Source organism: Mesocricetus auratus, unplaced genomic scaffold (assembly GCF_017639785.1).
Source record: "Mesocricetus auratus isolate SY011 unplaced genomic scaffold, BCM_Maur_2.0 Super-Scaffold_100008, whole genome shotgun sequence".
Classification (NCBI taxonomy): Eukaryota; Metazoa; Chordata; class Mammalia; order Rodentia; family Cricetidae; genus Mesocricetus; species Mesocricetus auratus.
This window is the reverse complement of record NW_024429192.1, coordinates 77914486-77936425: the sequence shown is the minus strand read 5'-3', so window position 1 is coordinate 77936425 and position 21940 is coordinate 77914486. Positions and strand designations below refer to the sequence as shown.

At 52.7% G+C, this 21940-nt stretch overlaps 2 protein-coding genes across 5 annotated transcripts in view; one reads left to right on the top strand and one right to left on the bottom strand.

The window, feature by feature from the left end:
- CUNH7orf50 (chromosome unknown C7orf50 homolog) overlaps nucleotides 1–21940 on the top strand; it is a 103937-nt gene that overhangs the window by 67905 nt on the left and 14092 nt on the right. The gene's annotated exons all lie outside the window — the stretch shown is intronic.
- Gpr146 (G protein-coupled receptor 146) lies at nucleotides 319–15665 on the bottom strand. Of its 3 annotated transcripts, none has more exons than XM_013120474.3 (2): nucleotides 15548–15665; nucleotides 319–4274 (listed from the first exon to the last, which is right to left on the bottom strand). In XM_013120474.3, exon 2 carries the CDS (start codon nucleotides 4247–4249, stop codon nucleotides 3248–3250), a length of 1002 nt encoding a protein of 333 aa, XP_012975928.1. In that variant the 5' UTR covers nucleotides 4250–4274; nucleotides 15548–15665; the 3' UTR covers nucleotides 319–3247. The 3 variants fall into 3 exon arrangements, with proteins under 3 accessions (XP_012975928.1, XP_021088584.1, XP_012975929.1); XM_021232925.2 differs by lacking the exon at nucleotides 15548–15665 and adding an exon at nucleotides 9103–9718; XM_013120475.3 differs by lacking the exon at nucleotides 15548–15665 and adding an exon at nucleotides 6816–7340.

Sequence of the window (21940 nt, the reverse complement as noted above, 5' to 3'; positions counted from 1 at the left end):
GCGGGTGCTGGAGATCAAACCCAGGGCTTTGCGAGTGCTAGGTAAGCACTCTGGCACTGAGCTACAGCTCCAGACCAGAAACAACCAGTGGTAAGGGACTGTTGCTTTCCGGTTCCTGATACACGTCACATACTCCTAGAAATGTGTGTTTTAGGAATCTAGACATTGGGCCTGACTGTGGCTCAGGAGCAGGTGCTTACCTAGCTGGTGCAAAGCCCTAGTGTTCAGTTCCCACCCACCCCCATCATTAAAACACAGACACACACACACACACACACACACACACACACACACACACACACAAAGGGAAACAGGGTGTCACATGTTAAATAATTTAATAGTATTCAGATGTGTGAATTTCATCAGTAGTTTCTTTTTCACATTCACAGAATTTTGGCAAATGGATCCAGCCCTGTGGGTGGATACTGTAGGTCAGGAATGAGAAAGCTCCCCCCCCCTTCCCAAAAACCAGCCAGACACACAGTTGTAACTTCTCCCTGGTCCAGCCCTTGCCGAATGCTTTCTCTAACAGAACAGGTGTCTTTTGGTTCCTGGGTGTATCTGCCCCAAAGAGCATTGACTGGGTTCCCTCTGTCATGTCATGTGACATTGTGAAAGAAACCCAAGAAAAAGGTCACCTTCTGGAACCCTAAGTAATGACATGGCAAGCTTTCTTGTGAGTTAATGAAAATAAGAGCATTCATTGTAAATTATAACCATCAAGAAGTGTTGACAGCCAAATTAACGATCCTTGAAGAATTGCATGTCCTGCCTGGCATCTTAAACTTATGCAAGAAAGCATCGTGCATGTGGGCATGTGTGTGCGTACACACACACACACACACACACACACACACACAGAGTACACACACACACACAGAGTACACACACGAATCATTGCAGTAACCTCTTTTCTATGTGGTTAAGGTTCTCTCCTACTTTGGGAGGTGCATGGCAGAAGACTTGGGAAGCAGACCCTGGGGACTCCCAGGATGAACTCAGCATAGAATCACATACAGTAGACGTCAGCACCAGTGACTATGGTAGTTGTGGTGGAAGGCTTGGGCAAGGAGGAGGCAGGTGGTAGGAATAGGGTCCTGGGTGGGAGGGTGCCTCACTCCAGGGAAAGGATCTGCGCTGCAGATGGCCACTCTTCCGGCCATGTGTGGCTCCACCAGTAAGACCCATGCAGACAGCTGGGTGTCCACTGGACGATCTCTGCAGGACAAGTGGCTATACACTTAATGCTAGTCACAGGGTCCTGGCTTCCAGTCCCTCAAGAGTCCCCTAGAACTTGGCCAGTTTGTACCTAAGGCCACTGAGAAGGTGCAACTAAGGAACATTTGGGCCTCTCCTCACCTTTCTTGGGAATGATTGGGATGAATGATTCCAGGACACAGAGCCCTTCCAGGACCTGGGGCCTGCCCCTCCCAGGACCTCTGCCTGGAGCAAAGGGTATAAAATGGTCAACAAGGGCAATGACTGCTTTAAACTGGGACAGGAACATCACAAACAGCCCCGCCCATCTGGATCCTGTTTCCCCTATGACCCACAAAGCTTAGGCTGCCCTTTGCTTGCCCTGACCTTGGCCCCTGGGCTTGCTCTCACCCATAGGAGAACTGGGCTGCAGGCTAGGCCCAGCTAGAACCTTCATGGTGAGGGTTCCTGTTTCCTCAGCAAGCATTAAGGTGGCCAGTGTGGCAGTTGGTATGGAAAGCCTGGCAGCCACGAGAGCCTCAGAGCCTCCATCCAGCTGTGCATCTGGGAGCAAGGAGAGGGCAAGTTGAGCTTGCCATTTTAAAAGCCTCAAAACAAAACTCTACAGCCAGAAGCAATCCTGAAGACTGTAATCTAATCCAGTCTTGTGGTTTATTCGTGAGGAACTGCACCCCACAGAGCATGGCCAGTGGGTCACAGCTGGGGTTGAGGACCTCATGCACCTCCCTCCCTGATCCTCTTTAAAGCAGATTAACTTGGGCAGTCACCATCCCAGGAAATGCTGTTTGCATAGCATAGATAAAACTAAAGTTACTTGTAGCTGAGTTTCCCAAGCAGCCAGGACAGCCTTCGGGCCCTGTAGGAAGGCCACTCACTGAGCATGGACCACACCGGCCTATCATCTAACAGGCAGGTTAGATGATCTTATGGAGGGGAACTTTAGAACTGGGGAACAGGGAGTTGTGGGTCTGCAATGTAACCCTAGAGACTTGGGTGGTGACAATGATGGAATAGGGCGGGAGGAATTCTTTTCATGCCCACATGTTAGAGTAGTTAATTACCAAACACAAGGCCCCAGAGGCACGTGGGTGAGGCCTGGTCCCAGACACCTGTGGTAAGCGAGCCTCATCCTGTACCACCCACAGCTGTGTGAAACCGGCCAGGCAGGGCCTTTACCCCGGATGCCAGTCCCTGGTCATCTTGGGGTACCTACCTGGCCTCATACCATCCTGCCTCTCCCTTCCATGTCTGGCTAACACTTTACCATGCCCAGATCTCTCCCCTAGAGAGGTCCTCCAGGTTCTGCACTAAGAGAGAGTACTTTCTTCCATTTATTGACGTGCACGTGTTGTGGCACTGGAAAGACAGGCCAATACTCAGCTCGTTTCTCAGCAGGAGAGAGGAAGCCAGGTGTGTGTGGCTGGGGAGAGGTCCAGTGCTCCACAGCTATCATTGTCAACTATTCAGGCCTGACAGGCACACTGTCCTGTCCTCAAGCTGTAACATTGGTATCAGTGACAGCCATGTTCCCTTGTACTGTTTTCATCTTAATACTAGGCATTTTTCTAACACTTGTTTTTATTTTTTAAAAAAGAGAGGGGGAGAGGAGAATCAAGTATTGTGTCAATACGAAGTATAAATACTGGCTTTAGATTTCATCACTTCATTTAGAGAGCCCAAATACCAGGGAGGCCAAAGGTCAGTCTGCTTTTGAAGACTTGAACCTTGAAGGTATCCCTGGGAGAAAGGCACACACCTTGAGGGGAAGGTGGGGAGGTTAGTTAGAAGCAGCCGTATGCACAAGACACCACCGCTTTCTGCAATGCAGCTGCAGACCAAGATCGGCCTTTCAGGGGAAAAGACAGAAAATGTCAAGAGAAATGCCCCCCTGTGCTATTCTGTATTCAGCATGTCTCCTGCGGATGGAAGCGCCATGTGCTTGGGGAACAAAGTGCTATGCGTCCAGTTGAACTTTAGTGTTCCTCATGGTCAGGCCCTCTCCTGGGACTCAAGACCAGGGAAGGGTTAGTTACGCCTGTGCCATCACCTGCTGTATCCCTGCAGGGTCAGGGGAGCAGTGCCGGTGCCCACAGTGCATTTTCTTCACCAGCCGTCGGAGCTTGCTGGGGAAGGCTTTATTGATGTAACGGTAGAGCAGCGGCGTCACGGAGCTGCTTGAGAAGGCCAAGAACTTGGCCAAGTCTTTAGCAACCTGCAGGATGCCCAGATAATGCCCCTCTACAGTCCTCCCCCGTGAGGCCAGCACTGTGTGCCCCAGACTCAGGTAGTAAGGTGTCCAAAGCCCAAATTGTGTGCACACAGTGGCCACCAGCAGCCTATGCACAGAAGGGTCCAGCCTGCTAGTGTCCTGGTCCAGGGGCGTGTTTTCCTTCCCAATCCTTGAGATGAGCGCCAGCGCATACAACACAGCCAGACCTGGCACCACATAGCCGATGAGCACAAGGATAGCGTCAGCAGCCTCCGTGTTCTGCATCCGGGCACACTCAGCGATGCGAGAAGACACATGGCTGCAGATGTAGAAGAGCAGGGAGGAGAAGCTGGTGAGCACTGCCCCGCCCCAGACAAAGCCGCACACGTGCCGGGTGTTATACACACTGGCCATATAGGTGCGTGGCAGGGCACGCTCGATGTAGTAGTCGAGGCTCAGCAGTGCAGTGGAGTACATGGTCACCAGGGAAGCCACGTTGAACAGGATGAGCAGTGTCACATGGGCCTCACTGCTGAGGCTCCACAGGGCCCACCTGGAGTGGGCGGGACCCAGCAGGTATGCAGGTGCCAGGGCCGTGAGCACCAGCCCCGCTACAGCCATGTTCACGAAGTACACATCTGGCATGGTCATGCTGTTCTTACTGGTCAGGTTGGCCAGCACCAGCAGGGCATTGTAGCCCAAGCCCACAGGGACACCTGCCCCCAGGTAGAACAGCGAAAGGATCCACAGCCCCAGGCGCAGGTTGCGGCACAGCGGCTCCTCACCCCACGCTGTGCTGTTGAGTGGGCCACAGCTCCACATGGCAGCTCACCCCAGCTTCGCAGCTCTGAGAGAGAAGGGATAGAGTTAGTCACCAGGCTTCAAGAAGCACTCTCCTGTCTGCGTGGGTGTGTGTGCACGCCTGCAAGCTCATGTGTGTCTGCAAGCAGGAGGCTCCAGGCCAGACTGCTGGAGCCAGACTTCTGAGACTTGAGGGACATCCATAACCATGGTGAGACTCCTGGACTCAAGTTTCTGAAGGAAATCAAAGTCCCAGGTAACCCACCAGACTCTTCAGTAGAAACCTTCTGAAGTATGTTATTCATGCCCTTGTATGCCACGACCACACTGGCTACGCCTTGGGCTCCTCACCACCATCAGGGCTACTGCTGCCTTTGGCACTGGTTGGAGGCTTTTCGGGGAAAGAATCCACATGCAGCCACCACCCCACTTGATGGCTATTCACACCCACTCTCTCGTGTAGAAGACATAAGCATAGCCTGTCATCTAGGACACACATCTGCCTGGTACGAGGGGTAGGGCAGGCTGGAGGATGTGTGTATGGCACATGGTAGCAGGCTGTGTCCCAGCACAAGCACATGTCAGCAAATGTGAGAAGTGAAGGTTGTACACCTGTAGCCCCCACATGTAGCCTCTGAGCAGGACCGGGAAGAGCCAGTGCCCTGGAGGCCCAGGCACCTCTGAGGCTTATGAAGCCTGGGGGCTGAGCATGTGCTCCATTGTGCTCACATAATTTCCCTCAGACGGGCTGGCCCTATGTAGTTACTCTTGAAGCTTGCTGCGTTTGTGGGCACCCAAATCCACCAATGCTGGGAGACATGGGAGGCCTGGGTGAGTCCAGGCATTCCTTTTCCTCCCCCCAGGGTCACTGACCTATGGGGCAGCACAGAGCCCATGTTGCAGTCTGTCCAGTTAGTCTTGCTGTAACTGAACAAGAGTTTGGCAAGTGGATCTAAGGGGAGCATTCCTCTTCCCTTGTTCTCCAGGGACACCCAGTTCTTTTTTTTTTTTTTTTTGAGACAGGGTTTCTCTGTATTGTTTTTGTCCTGGAACTCGCTCTGTAGACCAGGCTGGCCTCAAACTCGCAGAGATCCGCCTGCCTCTGCTTCCTGAGTGCTGGGATTAAAGGTGTATGCCACCAACACCGGGCTGACACCCAGTTGTTTAGGGGAAAACTTTACATTCATACTGCACCTTGACCCAACCAGACCTGCCCACACAATTAAAACAGAGCACATCCGAGCAGACACACTGGAAGCCAACATTCCCATTTCCCAGAATGCAGGGGACAAAGCTAGGAAGCCAGGCTGCTGGTGTTGGCACTGGTCCTGCCTTCCTCCAGTCCCCTGGAAGGAAGCTGTGGAACCCAATCTCCACTTGCTCCCCCACAGCCTACACGAGTGTACTGATTATGCTATGTCACAACAGTGAGTGGAGGGTCCTCCTGCCACCATGAGGGACACTACAGATGCACAGGCTGGCAGCAGGGGCCGGGTGGAACAGGAGGCTCATCAGGAAAATGGAGAGGCTCACGCTATAATCTGTCCCAGTGGCAGCCATCATTCTGATGCCAGTTGGCACCGTGCATTTCTGGACATCAGCTTGTGCCCTCCTCCTCCCCAGGTCAGGCATGCAGGGTTCAGCTCAGGGTGATCCTGGAACACTCAATCAGATGTACATGGGAAGCCACTGAGTAAGGACACTGCAGTCCCAGCCTGTGCTCCCAACAGCTAGGACAGTGGATGGATAAAAAGCAAAGCCACGGAGTGGGGCCCTGGCATGTGCTAAGGACAAATGCTTGCTGATCTTCACCAGACATGGGTTTCACTTGGTGACCCCTCCCTGCCTCTTCATGGAGGGCAGGGAGCTAGAAACTGACCACTGGAGGGGTTGGTGTATACCAGCACTACCCTCCAGGCCCCCTCTTGAAGGTGCCTCTTTGTGGTGTCTCTGTTATTTCTGGTCATTTCTTTGGGGTCTGCTTTGCTGTTCCTTCTGTTCTTTGGGGCCTCCCGAACACTCAGCACAGCAGGCCCAGTATCCGGGCACACTGATCGGGGCTCCAGGCTGCCTGGCTTTGGTGGCCAATGGTGACTGATTAAGAGCACACATGATTGGAATCTCATCCACCAGACCCCAGCTCAACAGTCCTCAGGAAACAGTGGGTGTTCCTTCCTGTCCTGGCCACCAGCCCATAGTCATGTTCCCGCTGACCTGGTCTTCTGTAGCATTATGGACCTAGGCTTTATGGATATCCTCCGCCTGGTCTCCTTTCAACCCTCCTTCCTCAGCATGGGACAGAGGCTATGAGAGGTCCCCTGATGAGAGCAGGTTCCCCAACACTGATGACAGGGACTGTGCCCTCTCCACTCAGATCCCGCATCTATAGCACTCTTGTAGTAAGTAGACTGTCCCGGGACTCGGGTTCTGTTCTGTCCTGTCTCTGTTGTTCTGTCCCTCCATGTCTATGAGACTCTCATTGGTGGCAGGTCATCGGTTCTCTCCTCCCATGGGGGTGCCCTCCCTGACCTCTCATCTTCAGCCCCACTCAGCCAGCAGCAGTGAGAGACAGCCACCAGGCTCCTACCTTTATCACAAGTCCCTCCTTCCTTTGTACTGTGGGCTCCAGAGGCCAGCAGCAGGCAGCATGGCAGAGCCAGGGCCTGTGTCTCAGGAATCCCAGCCACTCTGCGGCAGCCAGTGATGCTCGTGAGCACTGCACACACTCCTGCTGCACTTGTTTTCCTTGAGTCAATTACTCACAAAGTCGCTGCCTCCCTTGGCAGGCACGGAGGCCCCTCCCTATCTGTGTTTACAGCTGGTTTCGAGAGGGGAGGCGGCACTTGGACAGCCTGCCCTCCAGATCATCCTCTGCTCCGTGCTTGGGGGCCTCTGCGTCTGTCCCGCAGAGCATCCAGCCCCTGGGTAGGACCTGCTGGTTGGGTACAGGCAGGCGGCTCAGGTCCTGAGACCCAGAGCAGTTTAGTTCAGTCCTGAGTTCCCTTTTCCCTTGAGGAAATGAACTGAACAGACATTTGTCTGCAGAACTAAGGACAAAATAGTTGGACCTCGCTGAGCCTCTGCCATAGAGATGCTGGCTGCTTTCACTGCAGGCCCCGGGGACACACAAGGCTCTTTGAAGGCAAAGCAGTGGCACAGGGCAGGCTTAGAATTGAAAACATTAGAGCTGGGGTAGGGGGTCCAAAGCCTCCCACACGTGCATTTCCAGATGTGTGTGCACGTGACCTGTTGGGGGCCACAAGGACAGACAGACAGGAGCTACAGAGTGCTGTTCCTGGCAGGGCTCTTGCCCCGCTGTGCCCCCATGCAGCCTCGTGGGCACAGTCGCTGCCCAGACTGTTAATGGCCTGCAGTGACAAGTGGAGCAGGAGGTAGGGCTCAAAGCCTGTGCTGGGCAAGCATCTGGGTTCCAGGGAAAGCATCGTGTGGAACAGTATTTGGTTAGAATTCACTCTGTGTTCACATGCTACCTGCCGTGGCCGGGCCCCTAATACTGAGCGCTACACAGCACTATTTATCCAGCCTGGATGTATTGCAGAGGGGTGTGCTTCTTGCCAGCTTGTGGGTGCCGAATACCTGATAAGCCTCATCCAGAAGTTAGGGATAACTGCTGTTCAAAATGTTCTTACTCGCTAGAACTTTTATTTCAGAAGGAAAAAAAAAGAGTCATGCTTGCTTTCATTTATAGTGTGAAAGTGGTATTCTTTGCTGCTTGCTACAATGTTGCTGGCAGGAGGGGCCTCCTCCTAGCAGGCGAAATGGGATCTCCCAAGAGCAGAGTGGCTGTATGGTCTGACAGAGTGTGTCACTAGAGCCTACATCCCATCTTCTCTGCCCTGGGAATGTCCCTGTGGCCACCCTGAGCGAGTTCCCTCCCACCTTAAGGTGTAGGCTGCGGCCTGGGGAGGAACAGCTGGGTATGGCCTAATGACAGCTGGGAGCAGCAGGCAGAGCCCCAGAGCCACAGGCAGTCCCTGTGCTTAGCTATAGTGCTCTGACCATGGGGACCTTAAGTCCAGTCAGTTCCCCTTGGGACTCTACAGTGGGGCTCCACCTGTTGAGACTGTGGGCACCTAACACTGGTGGCCCAGTGAGTCCAGGGGCCTCAGCCCAACACCTTCCCTAGCCACAGAAGGGGATCGGGGAGGCTAGCCTCCATGGTGTGGGGTGTGGATGTGTGCACAGGCCTCCCAGGGTTCCTGTCTCCCTACATCTTTACTTCCTTGCCATTGGAGAAGACTGACTTCCTGTAACCAGTGAACAATGATTTGGTGTCTACCCTCTGACCTGGGCTAGGCTGTCTTTCCAGTTAGCCAGGCCATCTGGGAATTTCCTTCCTGAGAAACTGGCTCACAAACCAGTGGGAGGGGAGGCTGGCGCAAAACCTGGTGGTCTCCACAGAGTGTACGCTGTACGAGATAGGTGATGTCTGAGTTTGTCAGTTCCAGGGAGGTGCCACCCCATGCAGCAACGTGGAGACGGCGGAGATGGAAGCCCAACATGCAGAGTGCTCTCAGCAATGTGACTGTCACATTCTGCCCATTTTTATGTGCAAGCTACCTGACAGAGTGCAGTGTTCATTTATGACCCAACTTCTGAAACCCTGCCAGCTGCTGCCAGGCCCTCTTCAGCAACCAGGGAGAAAACATCCCTCTGGTCACAAAGCACTGCCCACCAGCCCATCACTTCTCAGCCATCCTTCCCAGCGCCACCCTCCTCCTGTCCATTGTGACCCCACCAGACCCTGCCCTTATCATGCCTTCCCTCCATTCTTACTTCTGGCTGTTCCCATCCCAGGAACCCTCCCCCACAATTCCTGCCATTTCTACCCAGGTTTCCTTTGGTTCCCATACCTCTCAGGCCAGGCCAGCTCCTGATCCTGTCTCCTATCCAGTGTCCTGTCAGTCCTCCTGCTGGTTGCTAGTCTTGACAGCCATGGGCTCCTCGAATTCATAGCCCAACCTTGATGAGTCCTCCCCCCAGCTGAGGGGCTCTTGGTTTCTTCCACCCTCCCTCTGTCAGCTGGCCTGCTAGCTTCAGGCTCCACTGACTCCAAATGTGTCTTCCTCTAGAAGAACCCCAGAGGATATGGTGACAGCCTACACCCTCTCCCTCCCTTTCCACAAGGTCATGGGAGGTGCTTCCCATTAACCCTCAGGGTCTGGCCAACACCAGGCCAAACTCACTCCCATCTTTGCTGGGAGCACTTGTGTAGTAGGTCAGCATATCCCTCATTCTGGCCATCCCCTCACCCAAGAAGCATGGGGAACTCTGGCTAAAAGACAAAGGAGCTCGAGCCACACAGGCCTTAGGGTACCCAAGAGGACTGAGTTAGTTTGTTAGCGAGTTCATTAATGATATAGTGATTCACTTGCCCTCTCTCATACTTGCTTTTGTTTTCTTAATTACATTCATAAAAGAGTATGTGGTGGAGTGGATCAGTTGGTTAAGTGCTTGCTGTGCAGACATGAGGACCTGATCTCCAGGATGTGTATAGAAGGCTGGGGGTGACTGTGTATTCTGTAACTCTAGCACTGAGGAGGCAGACACAGGCAGATCCCCAGAACTTGCTGGCCAGCCAATCTAGAAGAACCAATGAGCTCCAACTTCCGTGAGACTGTCTTCAAATAAAACGGAGAGCAATGGAAGAGGGCACTGGATGTTGATCTCTGGCTTCCACATTCCTGTTTACACACACACACACACACACACACACACACACACACACACACACACACACACACGAGACCAGCACATCCTCAGGTGAGGGCTCTTTGGTTCCAGCATGTGCAGTCAGTAGAGGATGAAGGAGAGGGCACGGAGGCCAGCCTCATTGCAGCATGATGCACATCTGGCTGTGTATAGGAGCGGAGATGGTCCTCACTCAGCTCAACCCCTCAGCCCGCTGGTTCCCCCTTCTCTCCTTCTCTGCCCCATAAAGTAGCAAAGGGAGAAGCAGGACACAGGTGTCACAGGGGGCTGAGATCAGAGCAAGGAGCAGACCAGGCATCGGGACCAGTGGCAGGAGGCTGTCTTGTGACAAGTCTAGATGACACTGAAATTTGCCTTGGGGCCTGAGCAAGGTGTCAATAGAAGACTGGAGGGGATGACAGTGGGTGCAAAGACAGTCCCTCTCGCCAGCCAGGGTGGCAGCTCATAATAGCCACCAGGGAGGAACTTGGAGCTCTGCATTCCTGCTTCCTGCCCAAGCCGCCTTGCTGACTCCGAGATGACCTCAGCCAACCTGTTCATCACCCTTCAAGTCTGACAGAAAGGCCAAGTAATGAGCGCCGCCTCCATCCGGGTGAGGTGAGGCCTAATTAGTACTTGGAGCTGAGCAGGCTGGTGGGCACAGAGGCGGTGGCTCTCTTTCCTCAGAACCACCCTTGAGGCCATGGGCCTCCTGCTAAACAGTCCATCATGTCCAGTGCCTTCCTACGGCCCAGTTACCACAAGGGAAGATTCCCTCCACCCCCACTCTCCCAGGGGTTTCCTCTTGTCTCCCTCACTTGGATCCCAGCCCATGGAGACCTGCAAGATGGGATCTTTAGAAAGAACACAGCTCTCCCCAATGACTCGTTCCTAAGAAGTGCCTACCAGGTCAGGAGTGCCCACCTTACTCTGGGCCCTGAGCAGATAACTTTGGGGTCTTGGATTTTGCTAAGACAAGGGTCTCACTAGGTAGCTCAGGTTGGCCTCCAATTGTGATCCTCCTGCTTCAGTACTGGGATTCAAAGTGTGTCCAGTATGCCTGACTCGCCCTTGAACAATCTCAAGGCAACTGATCAGGGAGGGCACTCTGTGACACTACTGCCAGTCACCGGGTCCCTCGGAGCTGGGTGCAGACAGGTCTGAGTGGAACACCACCCTGTGATGTTTGCCTCACTGCACAGCCTATCTTACAGCACCTGTGGTGAACAGCAGGCTCACATGCTACAGATGAAGATCTGGGGATCTGGGGTCCCGAGCATCAGGGAACCAACAGTGTGGGTGCTCTTTTCCTTAACTATAGCAAGGACTAGGTTGGGATTGGCCACTAGGTCTGAGTGACAGAATGGGATAGGTACACAGTGGGCACTGTCCCTATAGGGAACCTAGGGTGTCCCTAACACACTACATCAGGGTGCTTCAGGCACTGTTGTGCTAGTCCTAAATAAAGGGTTGGGTTTTTGTTGTTGTTTAAACAGTGTTTCACTCTGAAAGCCAGGCTGGCCTTGAACTCAGGACCCTCCTGCCTCAGCCTCCTGCATGCTGGGATTCCAGGCAGGAGCCACAATGCCAAGCCCTAACCAGCATCCTTGCACTGATTAGATCCCTGGCCTGATGTATGCTTCACTGCTGATGATGGGGGTGGTGAGGCTGTGAGCCGGTGCACAGAGCTCTTGGGACACTCAGCCCCTCTTCCTGTGACAGACAGGCACAGGGGCTGAGGCTTTCTTGCTAGCCCTGCTTACAGACTATGCCCCTCTGGCTAGGCAGGTCATTGCCATCCTGTCCCTCAGTTCCCTGGATTTAGAACAGGAAACTCCTCCTAAGCATGTCATTGTGTGGCAGTGGTGGAATGGGGGAGACAAGGCACCAAGGGTGCCCTGTGCTTGCTAAGCCTGGGAAGGCCTAGGCGCAGAGCTCTAGTCTTTTCTCTGGCTGTCATCGGAGCAACAGAAGCTGGTCTGTGACCTTTCGTTCAGACGCTGTGTCAACTGACACATGGGAAGAGGAGAACGAAGGGAGGACGGGCAGGAAAGCACGTGGGCCCAAGAGACACACTGCACGTAAGCCTTCATGTGGGGGAATGCAGCTGCCAGGGCAAATGTCAAGGAAGGCCTTCCAGAATTCACTCTGGGGCCTGAGTTACCCCCGGGTGGCCATCAGGTGGCAGAGGCTTTCCAAATGTAGTCTACTCAGGCCTGGAGCTTGGTGATGGCACAGGGAGCTTCCTGGTGTTAACTTTAGTATTAAACCACAGGGTAAATAGTTGGTTTCACTGGCTTGTATTCACTGCTTTCCAAGGAATGTGGAATTGGGAAGGGAAATAGTTGGGGGTGGGGGTTAACATGAACAGCAGTGGCCCTGCTCGTGGTCACAATTGATAAGGGCAGGAGTCCATTCTCAGGTTGGCTGTGAAAGCATTTTAAGGTGATACATCTGTCTTTTTTGGATACCTTATTTTAAAAGTCCACAGGGTCTAAATAAGCTTGTTACTAGTGAATTTCTCTAGCAAAAAAATGACGAGACAGTGAAAAGTAGTGATCTCCTGTGGCAGTGGGTAGTCAGAAGTGGCCCAGAGGCAACAGCCCCCAGAAGAGACCGACAATTCTGGTGGACTGTTCCTGTGTGGCTGGAGCATACACATTCTCATCCCATGTTTCATTTCTTGCCTGTTAACCAGGAATTTTTATCCTCTGTTGTTTAGGGGCATCTCTGTAGCCTGCTGCGCCACAATTCAGGTTGGCACTATTTGTCTACTAGGTGTGATGGCACAAGTTTGGTATCCTACCTACTCAGGAGGCTGGGGTAGAAAGATTCCAAGTTCAAAGTCAGTCTGTGTCACAGAGTACTATAAGACCAGCCCGGAAAAGTTAGAGACCCAACCTCAAAGTAAATAGAGGCTGGAAGGTGTGGCTTAGCAGGAGGTCATCTGCCTAGATTTTCCAGAGATGAGCTGAGGGTGACTCAGCAGTAACCACTTGCCTACTGTCGGTGAGGTCTGCATTCTATACCCAGTACTATCAAAGGGCTCTGGTTTTCAGCACAGGTCCTGACCTACCCAAGGACTGTTCATCTTCAAGTGCACCTGTGGGGACTCCTCTCTGACCCGCCTCTCCTAAGACCTTCTGCCAGGCACTGGATGATATCATCTCCCTAATGGAGAGGCTTCTCCACTGTACCCCAGTGCCTGGCTGGAGATAATGTAGACAGAAGGACAGCAGATCAGGACATGGTGCCCTTGGTTCAGCACTGTGATCATGTCCTAACTCCTTCGACATTCACATTTCTGTATGAATGATCACAGGGGACCTTCAGCTGCTGTAGGACTGATGGGTTATGTTGTTACAAAGTGACCTGCTGTGCACTAGGAGACTCTGGACTTTAGTAGCATGTTTGAAAACAAAGTGCTCCAAAAATGACTTCTAGATGTTTATTTCCCTTTGTAGGAATGATCAGAAGCCTTGGCAAACAACACTCAGCTGTAGGAGCTCGCAGCTCTGGGAGGCAGCGGCTGTGGCAGGCCCTCTATGCACATGGGTTTGGGTTGCGCAGGCTGATTCCTGTAGCCACCCCTGCACCTTCCTGGCATGTGATAAGAAGCCGAATGACGTACATGAGTGGTTTTGATTCTCGTAGCCTTTTACTTTTCACAGTTCACAATGCAGAGGAAGGAGCATGGGCCAAGCAGCCTGCCTGAGATGCATAAATACAGCACCCTATCTCGATGTGCAGAGGAGCCCGCCAGCTGCAGTAAAGCTGGGTGGGGGTAGATAGGCTGAGACCAAACTATATCCCTGCCTTGGAGCAAGAGGGGTGCCTAATGGGACCTGGGGCTTTGTCTACCCTGGAGGAAGATGGAACCCATGCTTTTGCTCACGGTTTATTTGGTAACTTAGGCTTCTTTCCCTGACTAACAGGGTTTAAGCCTTCTCAGACACAAGATGGGGAACGAAACAACAAAAATAAATGAGAGGCACTCTGAGAACTGTGAAGAGCAAACTCAGAACAGATGAATTATCCATTTCAGTCACTGGGTAGGCATGCGCCCTAACTGGGCTCGGATAACCCTGGGGAGCTTTTATCTGGGTGTGGCTTCACCTGCAGGGAAGTACTCAAAGCCACAGATCTTATCATGGCTCTCCTGGTTATTTTTACTTATCTTGTCACATTTGGTCTGATCACAACAGTTGCTTTGCTGGGTTTGCTTTGGTCCCGATTCAGATGGGGAAACTCCTAGCCATTCCTCCTGTTGGTATGTATACAAAGGGGCCCCAGGGTGGGCATTGGGGTGCACAGGTTGCCAGCTGCATGTCACTCTGCCCCTCTGCTTTGTCTTAGGGTACAGGAACTCTGTCACCAACATCTCAAACTAGACAGAAAAAACTCAGCCTCTCTGCAAACTGAGTCCCCTCTGCTCTTTGAAGCCACAGGATATTTGGAGTCTTGGGCCTTTGAGAGCCTAGGGACAGATGTGCCCCAGTGCTGGCCAGCCAGACTTGTAGGTTAGTGAAAGCTCTTGGCTATAGGGAACCCAAGAGCCTGGAGGCAGGAGGAAGTAGGGCAGGTTTGCAGAAAACAGAAAATTCAGTGGTGAGCACTTACTCCCTAGAGACATGGCCTCGATGTCTCTGTGTGTTTAGGTCACTAAAGGAGCCTACCACTTCAGAATTCCAAAGAATATCATGGGGTGGAGAGAAAGCCCAAGGAGCAGCAAGCCCCTCTTCCAGCCTGAGAGCCACATAGGCGCTTTCCCCAACTTGGCACATAACATTTATCTACCACCATGTAGATCTGCCCACCCTACTCATCCTGACCTAAATCCCCATACACCCTCACATTAGGTTTGCGTGGATGTGGCTCCTCCTTCATGAACCCATTCAGGAGTCACAGCCACACTGGCTCTACTCTGACACACTGTACCCTGGAAGACACCAGAGGTTCTGGATGGGAGATCTGAACCTTGTGGTAGCTCTTCGTACCCTATTAATAGTGTCTCTTTGCACTCGGAGATAATGTCTGGTCCCCTATGTATGAGTGGCCTTGGGACATGGTCAGAACCATTTCAATGTTATTAATTTACAGTTCTTTAAAGCTAGCTAGCTTGTCCCCAGGTCATCAATGCCTCGGAAAGGTGCATGGGTGTGGCGGTGGGCAGAGATGTCCGGCTGCTGGGTCAGGACAGGAGCAGGATTGCAGCTCTCAAATACATAATCACAGACAGGGCGCGCTAAAGTGGCAGGTGCTGTTCTGGACAGCGGGTACTAAGTTAGCCCTAGTCAGCATGCCTACAGACAGGATCTGTATCCTTTCATCTGGGGTTTCTAGTTACTGTCGTTGCCTCCCGTGCCCGGTGACTGTCCGGGACAGACGGCGCCAGTTCCGCTATCTCTATGCTCTTAACCATCAGAAGGGACGAAGGCGGTAACCGTAGCGTCCCAGGAGAACCCGTAGCGGGCAGCAGACCCGTCACCCGCCGGGGGTTCAGAACTGCGCGCGCCCGGCCCCTGGCGCCCGCCCAGCGCAGCCCAGCGCGGTCCCCTCCCGCCCAGGACGGAGCTCTCGGGGCTCCCCGCCCCGAGCCCCACTCACCGCTAGCTGGGCGGCGGCCCGCGCACCGGCCGCGGGCGGGCAGCTGGGCTCGCAGGAGGCAGCAGAGCTCACGGCGCGCACGCCGCGGGGGCTGTGTACACACGTGACCCTGTCCCGCCCCCGGGGGCCGCTCCCGTGGTCCCGCCCGCAGAGTAACGCCGTCAGGCCCCGCCCCCTCTGCCGACCGACAACTCCTGTGACCCCGCCCCTTTCCTGGCGCGGCCGCTTAGTTCCCGCAGTCTCCGCCCCTCTGCCCGAAAGAACAGTGTCCCCGGTCAGCCATGGTCGCCAAAACGCAGGCGGACCGCGCACCTGCCCCCTTTCAAATTTGTAGTTTCTACGACCCGTGTCTCCCGGGCCCTAGGGGTCTAAGAGCAGCTGTCCCGGGAAGCAGTCTGACCCACTGCATAGCTGCTGTCCAACCTGACAGTGGAAGGATGCCATTTACTATGCCACGGTTTGGCCTCACACTCTGGATGTGAGGACGTTGTCTTTAGAGTATTTGCCTAACGTTCAGGAAGCCCTGCGTGTCATCCTCAGCATCACATAAGCCAGAGGTAGTGGTGCACTCATGCAATCCCAGAACTTAGATCTTGTCTTTAAAAACAAAACAAAACAACAACAACAAAAACCAGCAGTAAAAACCACACACAAGAGATAGCCCACTGGACATAGTGTTGCTCATCTGTTACCTCAACACTCAAGGCAGGAGCAAAGAGGACTACTAAGGCAAATTCTGGCCCTTCTGGGATTCCAAACAAGACTGTTAAAAGGGGAAAGAGGGTCCTGGAGTAATAGCCCATTGCAAGCTCAATGGCCTATGTTTGATCCCTGGGAACCCATCTCAAAAAGGCTGCCACACGTAGCACCTGCTGGTAACCCCAGTACTGGGGAGGGGTCTGGCAGATCCCTGGGCCCATTGGCCAGCCTAGCTTACTTGCTGTTTCAGGCCACCACCAAACCGCCCCCTCCCCCAAAAAATAACCTGTTATAAAAACAAGGTGGACAGCACCCAAAGAATGGCAAGTAGGATTGACCTCTGACCCCCATAGGCACACATACAAAAACAAAACAATAAATAAATAGCCTAAACCCTCAAGATTCCTAGTCAGAGCCCGGGCTGTTTTACCCATCTCAAAAGTGCCAGGCCTCTGGAGGCCTAGCAGAGGGTACTGTGAGGCTTTTATTTGCGACTAAAGAGTGCTACAGGGTAACTGAACCCCCTAGCACGGTGGGCCCATTGGTTGCCTACTCTGCAGGACAGGAAGCAAAGTGAGGGCAACACTGCAGGAGAATCCCGGCAAGAAAACCGTTGCAGAGGGCCACAGTCTGCGTCTGACTCTGCTGCAGGCTGCCCTCCCGCTGTATAAGCTGGCCCCCAAGCTATACTTCTTGGGTATAGAAGGGTGTGTATGAAGCTGTGTCTGACCTCTTGCTCCGGGATCCATGTTTGCAAATCACATGGAGTTGGCCTCCCCAGTGCTGCAAGGAGGGCTCTTAAGGGTGAGGCCAAGCCCCGGCTCAGGCCTCCTTTGTGTCATGCACACTGTGATCACGAGTCTCATCTCATGCTGCAGCCCGGTGCCCTGCTAAGGCCCAGCACCATGGAAACGCTGGAACTTCCCTTCCCGGGCTACATTCTTGGGACTTGGCAGGTCTTCATGGCTGTTCTGGAGTGGCAGTTGATAAGATCAGCTGCATTCCACAACAAGGGCACTTAGGACTGCTGGGCAGGGACTCAAGAGTGGCCCTATTTCCCAAGACTTTTCATTTGGTCTTTCTGGGGTTTGGAGTAGTGCTGGAGTTAATCTGCCCTCACCAGACAGCAGACGGTTCCCCCTTTTCTCCACTCTCCCTTGTGCATTTGGGCATTGTTGGGTAGATTAGATTCTAGGGAACACATTGGCCAGGGGAAAGAATGTTTTTTAAGTTACTAGTTTTTGATGGGGGCTAGGGGATGTAGCTAAATTGGTGGAATGCTTACCTAACATGCATAAACTCTAGGCTCCAACCCGGGACAGCACCACATAAACAAGGTATGGTGGTGGATGCCTGGAATCCCAGCACTTAGGAGGCAGGAGATCAAGAGCTCAAGGCCAGTCTTGCCTATAGAGCAATTTTAAACCTAGCCTGAGCTACATTAGGCCTTCTCTGAACAAATACAGTATTTTGTTTGTAGACTTATATTAATATAACCTAATGACACCAGGGACCTAGCACATCATGACTTTTTTTTTAAATAGAGATGGTCTTGCGATAGCCCAGGCTAGCCTTGAATTTGTGATCCTCCTGCCCGATCCTCCCAAGTGTGTTGGATGATAGGCAGGAGCCGTCAGTCATATCTGACTGTGATTGACCGAATGAGCAAAGTTGGAGGAGCTGAGCTGGGGGCAGGCCAGGTGGCCTGAGCTCACTTGAAGCTGTGGTTCCTGCATGGCCAGCCACAGGTCTCATGCTTGTCAGCACAGGTGCCCATGCTCCCTTCTGGTACCCTTCCTATTCCTTCTCATCACATTCCACTTCCCTGGCTGCCCACCAGGGCCTTCCTGTGCTCTGCGGAAGCAGATCTTCCCACTAGTAACACGAGACGGGCCAGGCTGCCGTCTCCAGCTGAATCTGGGCCTTCTGGCCTCAAGATGATCTCCATGTCATTTTTAGTTGCTCTTGGCTGAGGAGAACCTGGCATTCAGTGACACAGCTCATACACTCAGAGGACCATGCTATGCTCTTTTGTTAGGCACAAGCTGGAGTATCTGGCTCTAGTGGCTAGCGGAGCGTCTGTCCTAACCAAGTGCGCTCGAGGAGCCCTAGTCACAGGCATGGAAGCAGTTGCTAAGGCTCTGGGGGAGACTCCAGGAACAGCAAGGTGGGAGCAACTGCCAGAATACACCAAGCCTTTCTCCTGCATCCCTGGGATCTCTGCGCTAGGACGAGCCTGCTGTAGCCCTGCTGGTTAGGAACCTGGGAATTCTGGCCCCACACAGATCGCTGCAGGCATAAGCGCTGGCAGCTGAAGAGAAGGCAAGCAGAAGGAGGTGGGTTTCCGGCAGGCAGATGCTAAAAATAGAGATATATGTGTCTGTCTTCGCCCCCGGCCTGTCCTCTCTTGGTCTGTGTGCCAGAGTTACTGTCCCCCAGCAGCCAGGGCCACTCAGGCCACTCTCACTGCCGAGTAGATGGGGCAAAGGGAAGTGACGCCCCATTGCACAGACACTGTCTCCTTACCTGGGGGATATGATACCTCCAGGTCTCAAATGCCATTGTGTACCTCTGACACACAGACCCACAAAGGGTCACTTTGCTGCTTGGGCCCTGTCACTCATGGCCATTCTACTGCACCGAGTGACTGGGAACATTCCAGGTAAGAGTCCGCAGTGCAGAGGAAGGACAGCAGTGAAAAACACACAGAGCTGCAGGCTAACCCACCTTCAACACTTTGTTCTGGAACAAAACGGAGCCTTCAGAGGCCATTGAGTGTTCATAAAACAGTGTGTAGGAAGGAAACCCCACTCCTGTGATCAGTGGCTGGAGCCGGGCTTCATTCATAACTAACAAAGACGCTGGGGGACAGGCAGTGTGACTCCTAATTGGCAGCTGTTGGGCTCGCCCTTGCTTGCCAGGCTGCCTTGAGCAAAGTGACTGTCAGTCAAATGGGCCCAGTGAGACCCTTAAGACAGCACCGACTGCTTTAAGTTTAACTCTCAAATGACAGAAGCTGCCAGGCAGTGGTAGTACACGCCTTTAATCCTAGCTCTTAGGAGGCAGAGGCAGTCGGATCTTTATAAGTTCGAGGCCAGCCTAGTCTATGGGCTAGTTCCAGGACAGCCAGCACTACACAGGAAACACTGTCTTGAAAAACCAAACAATAACAACAAAAGATAGAAGCTGGTTGATTGTTCCAGGCTCCTGAAGGCAAGACTGTGGCAAACAGCTTGTAGCAGACTTTTTGCTGTCACAAGCCTAAGTAAATTCAAGATGACTCTAACCATTTACACTTAAGTCAGAGAGAGGGCACTTTTCCTGGGCCTAGCAAAGGGACTTCTGAACCTACCTTGAAAGAAACATGCCTGTGATTGGTGCAAATAGAAGCCTTATTTGCAAGCCAGGTTTGCTGTGATTAGGGCCAGTGGCCTTCTCTAGCTAAATAAGCTGGTTGGTCATTCAGCTGGGAAACAGGGATGAGGTACTGTGGCAAGGGGCTGGGGAGACAGCTCAAGGGATGAAGTGCTTGTTGTATAAGTATGAGGACCCGAATTCAAATCCCCATCACTCACCAAGTGTCTGGTGGGCATGATAAGTAATTCCAGTATTAAGAAGATGGAGATGGATCCCCAGAGCAAGCTGGCCAGCTAGACGAGTCATGCTGATGAGCTCTAGGCCCAAATAATCCTGACTCAATAAGATGGAGAACAATCTGAGACCCCAGCTGTCAGTCTCAGGCCTACACAACAACACAAACAAACGCACTGCCCATACATCCACATGCTAAAAGAAAAACCAAGAGCCTCCAGTGGGCAGCAGAGCAGCCAGCCCCTGAGCCACAGAAGTCAAGAAGCTGCTTGAAATGGCTGACAGCGCAAATAGAGGCGTAAGACAGACAGCCACTGTCACAAAGCAATGGCAGCAGCTAGAGAGAACATTTCTCAGCCCTATAAGGCTGGCAGTTCCCTGGCCCTCGTTTAGCACCGTCAGCCTGACATCTCTCATCCCTTGTTCTTTGAAGCCAAATTTACTTCCAGCTCTGTTCTTCTGAGGTCTTTCCTCTTTTCCACCACCTCTGCTTCTTGTCATTTGTGCTGTAGTAAATCTCTCATCCTCCCTTCTTTTCGTGTTACCAGTGCTGCCCACTCCATAAATGATCAAAAATTGGGCGAGAAGAGACCTCTAGAGATGCCTTAGCTTGAGCTCATTGCCACGCATGAGCTGCTTAGTCAGTAAAGGGGTGAGGCAAGTGGCTTGCACCCATCACAGCAGTTCTGCATGTAAGTAAAGGGTTCTGTTTGCACTAATCACAGGCCATCCTGGGGCTACCAGCAAGAAGCACCTCACTCCAACCTGGTGAAAATGACTGTCAAGTAATCTAGAATTCACTGAGGTCTAGTAAGCAGTCCTGGCTATGATAATGTCCTTCAAGGTGGCTCTCTCAGGGGACCCGTGGAGTGCTCAGAGCAGGTCGGCTGCCATGAGGGTGGTCCAGCCACAACCAGTGTGTGTTGATGCACTCACATTTGTGTGCAGGCTGAAGGTCGATGTCTGGTGTCTTTCTCAAGCTCTCTGCACTTCTTTTTTGATGCAAAGGTTCTCCTTGTCCTCTTTGGGGTTACTATTGCTGTGATGAAGCTCCATGGCCAAGCAACTTGGGAGCAACAGTGTTTATTTTGCTTACACTTCCACACACAGGGCAGGAACCTGGAGGCAGGAGCTGACGCACAGGCCATGGAGGGTGCTGCTAACTGCTTGCTCCTCGTGCCTGGATCAGCCTGCTCTTTTGGTTGTGAACCTAGCCTTTAACGGCTTAGCCATCTCTCCAGCCCTCAGAATCCAGGACCACCAGCCCAGGGATGGCACCATCCACAATAGGCTGGGCCCTCCCGTCAATCACTAATTAAGAAAATGTCATACAGGCTTGTCTACAGCCAGATCTTATGGAGGCATTGTCTTAATTGAGGCTCCCTCCTCTGATGACTCTAGCTTGTACCAAGTTGACATAAAACTAGCCAGTATACTCCCTGATGCTGGAATACACCAGTAAGGCTAGGCTGGCTGACCAGGGAGCTCCAGGGATCTTCCTGTCCCCACCCCTAGTACTGGGATTAACAAGAGAGAGTCATCTTTACTTGGACGCAGGTGTGATGATTAGTGTTAATTGCTAGCTGGACAGAATCTAGAGTCACCTGGGAGACTGGCCTCTGGACATTCCTGTTCTGGATTATCTTGAGTGTGTTAATTAATGTGAGAAGATAGGCCGGAACATCCCATGGCCAGGAACCGGACTGTGTAAATGGAGAAAGGGAGTTGAGCATTCATTTCTTTCTCCCTGTTTCCTGATGTGATGTCATCAGCTACTTCAAGTTCTTGCCTTGACTTCTCTGATCTGTTGGACTTGATCTTGAACTGTGAGCCAGAACAAACCATCTTGCTTTGGTCAGGGTACTTTATCGCAGCAGGAAAGGAAACTAAGACACTGAGGGGTCCAAACCTGGGTCCTGGTGTCTACCAAGCAAGCACTGTGCCTGCGAGCCAAGCCCAGTTCCTCCTAGCAGTTTTCATTGCTCCCAGAAGCTCTGAAAGGGTTCGTTCAGGACGTAATGAAGTTAAACCCAGCTTGATTCTAGTGCCCTTCAGCAGCACTCAGTTGTATCCAGAGAGTTTCACTATGCTCAGCTCTGTCTA

What these genes read in the sequence shown, in the direction of transcription:
- Gpr146 (XM_013120474.3), bottom strand. Translation starts at nt 4,249, where the DNA reads ATGTGGAGCTGTGGCCCACTCAACAGCACAGCGTGGGGTGAGGAGCCG.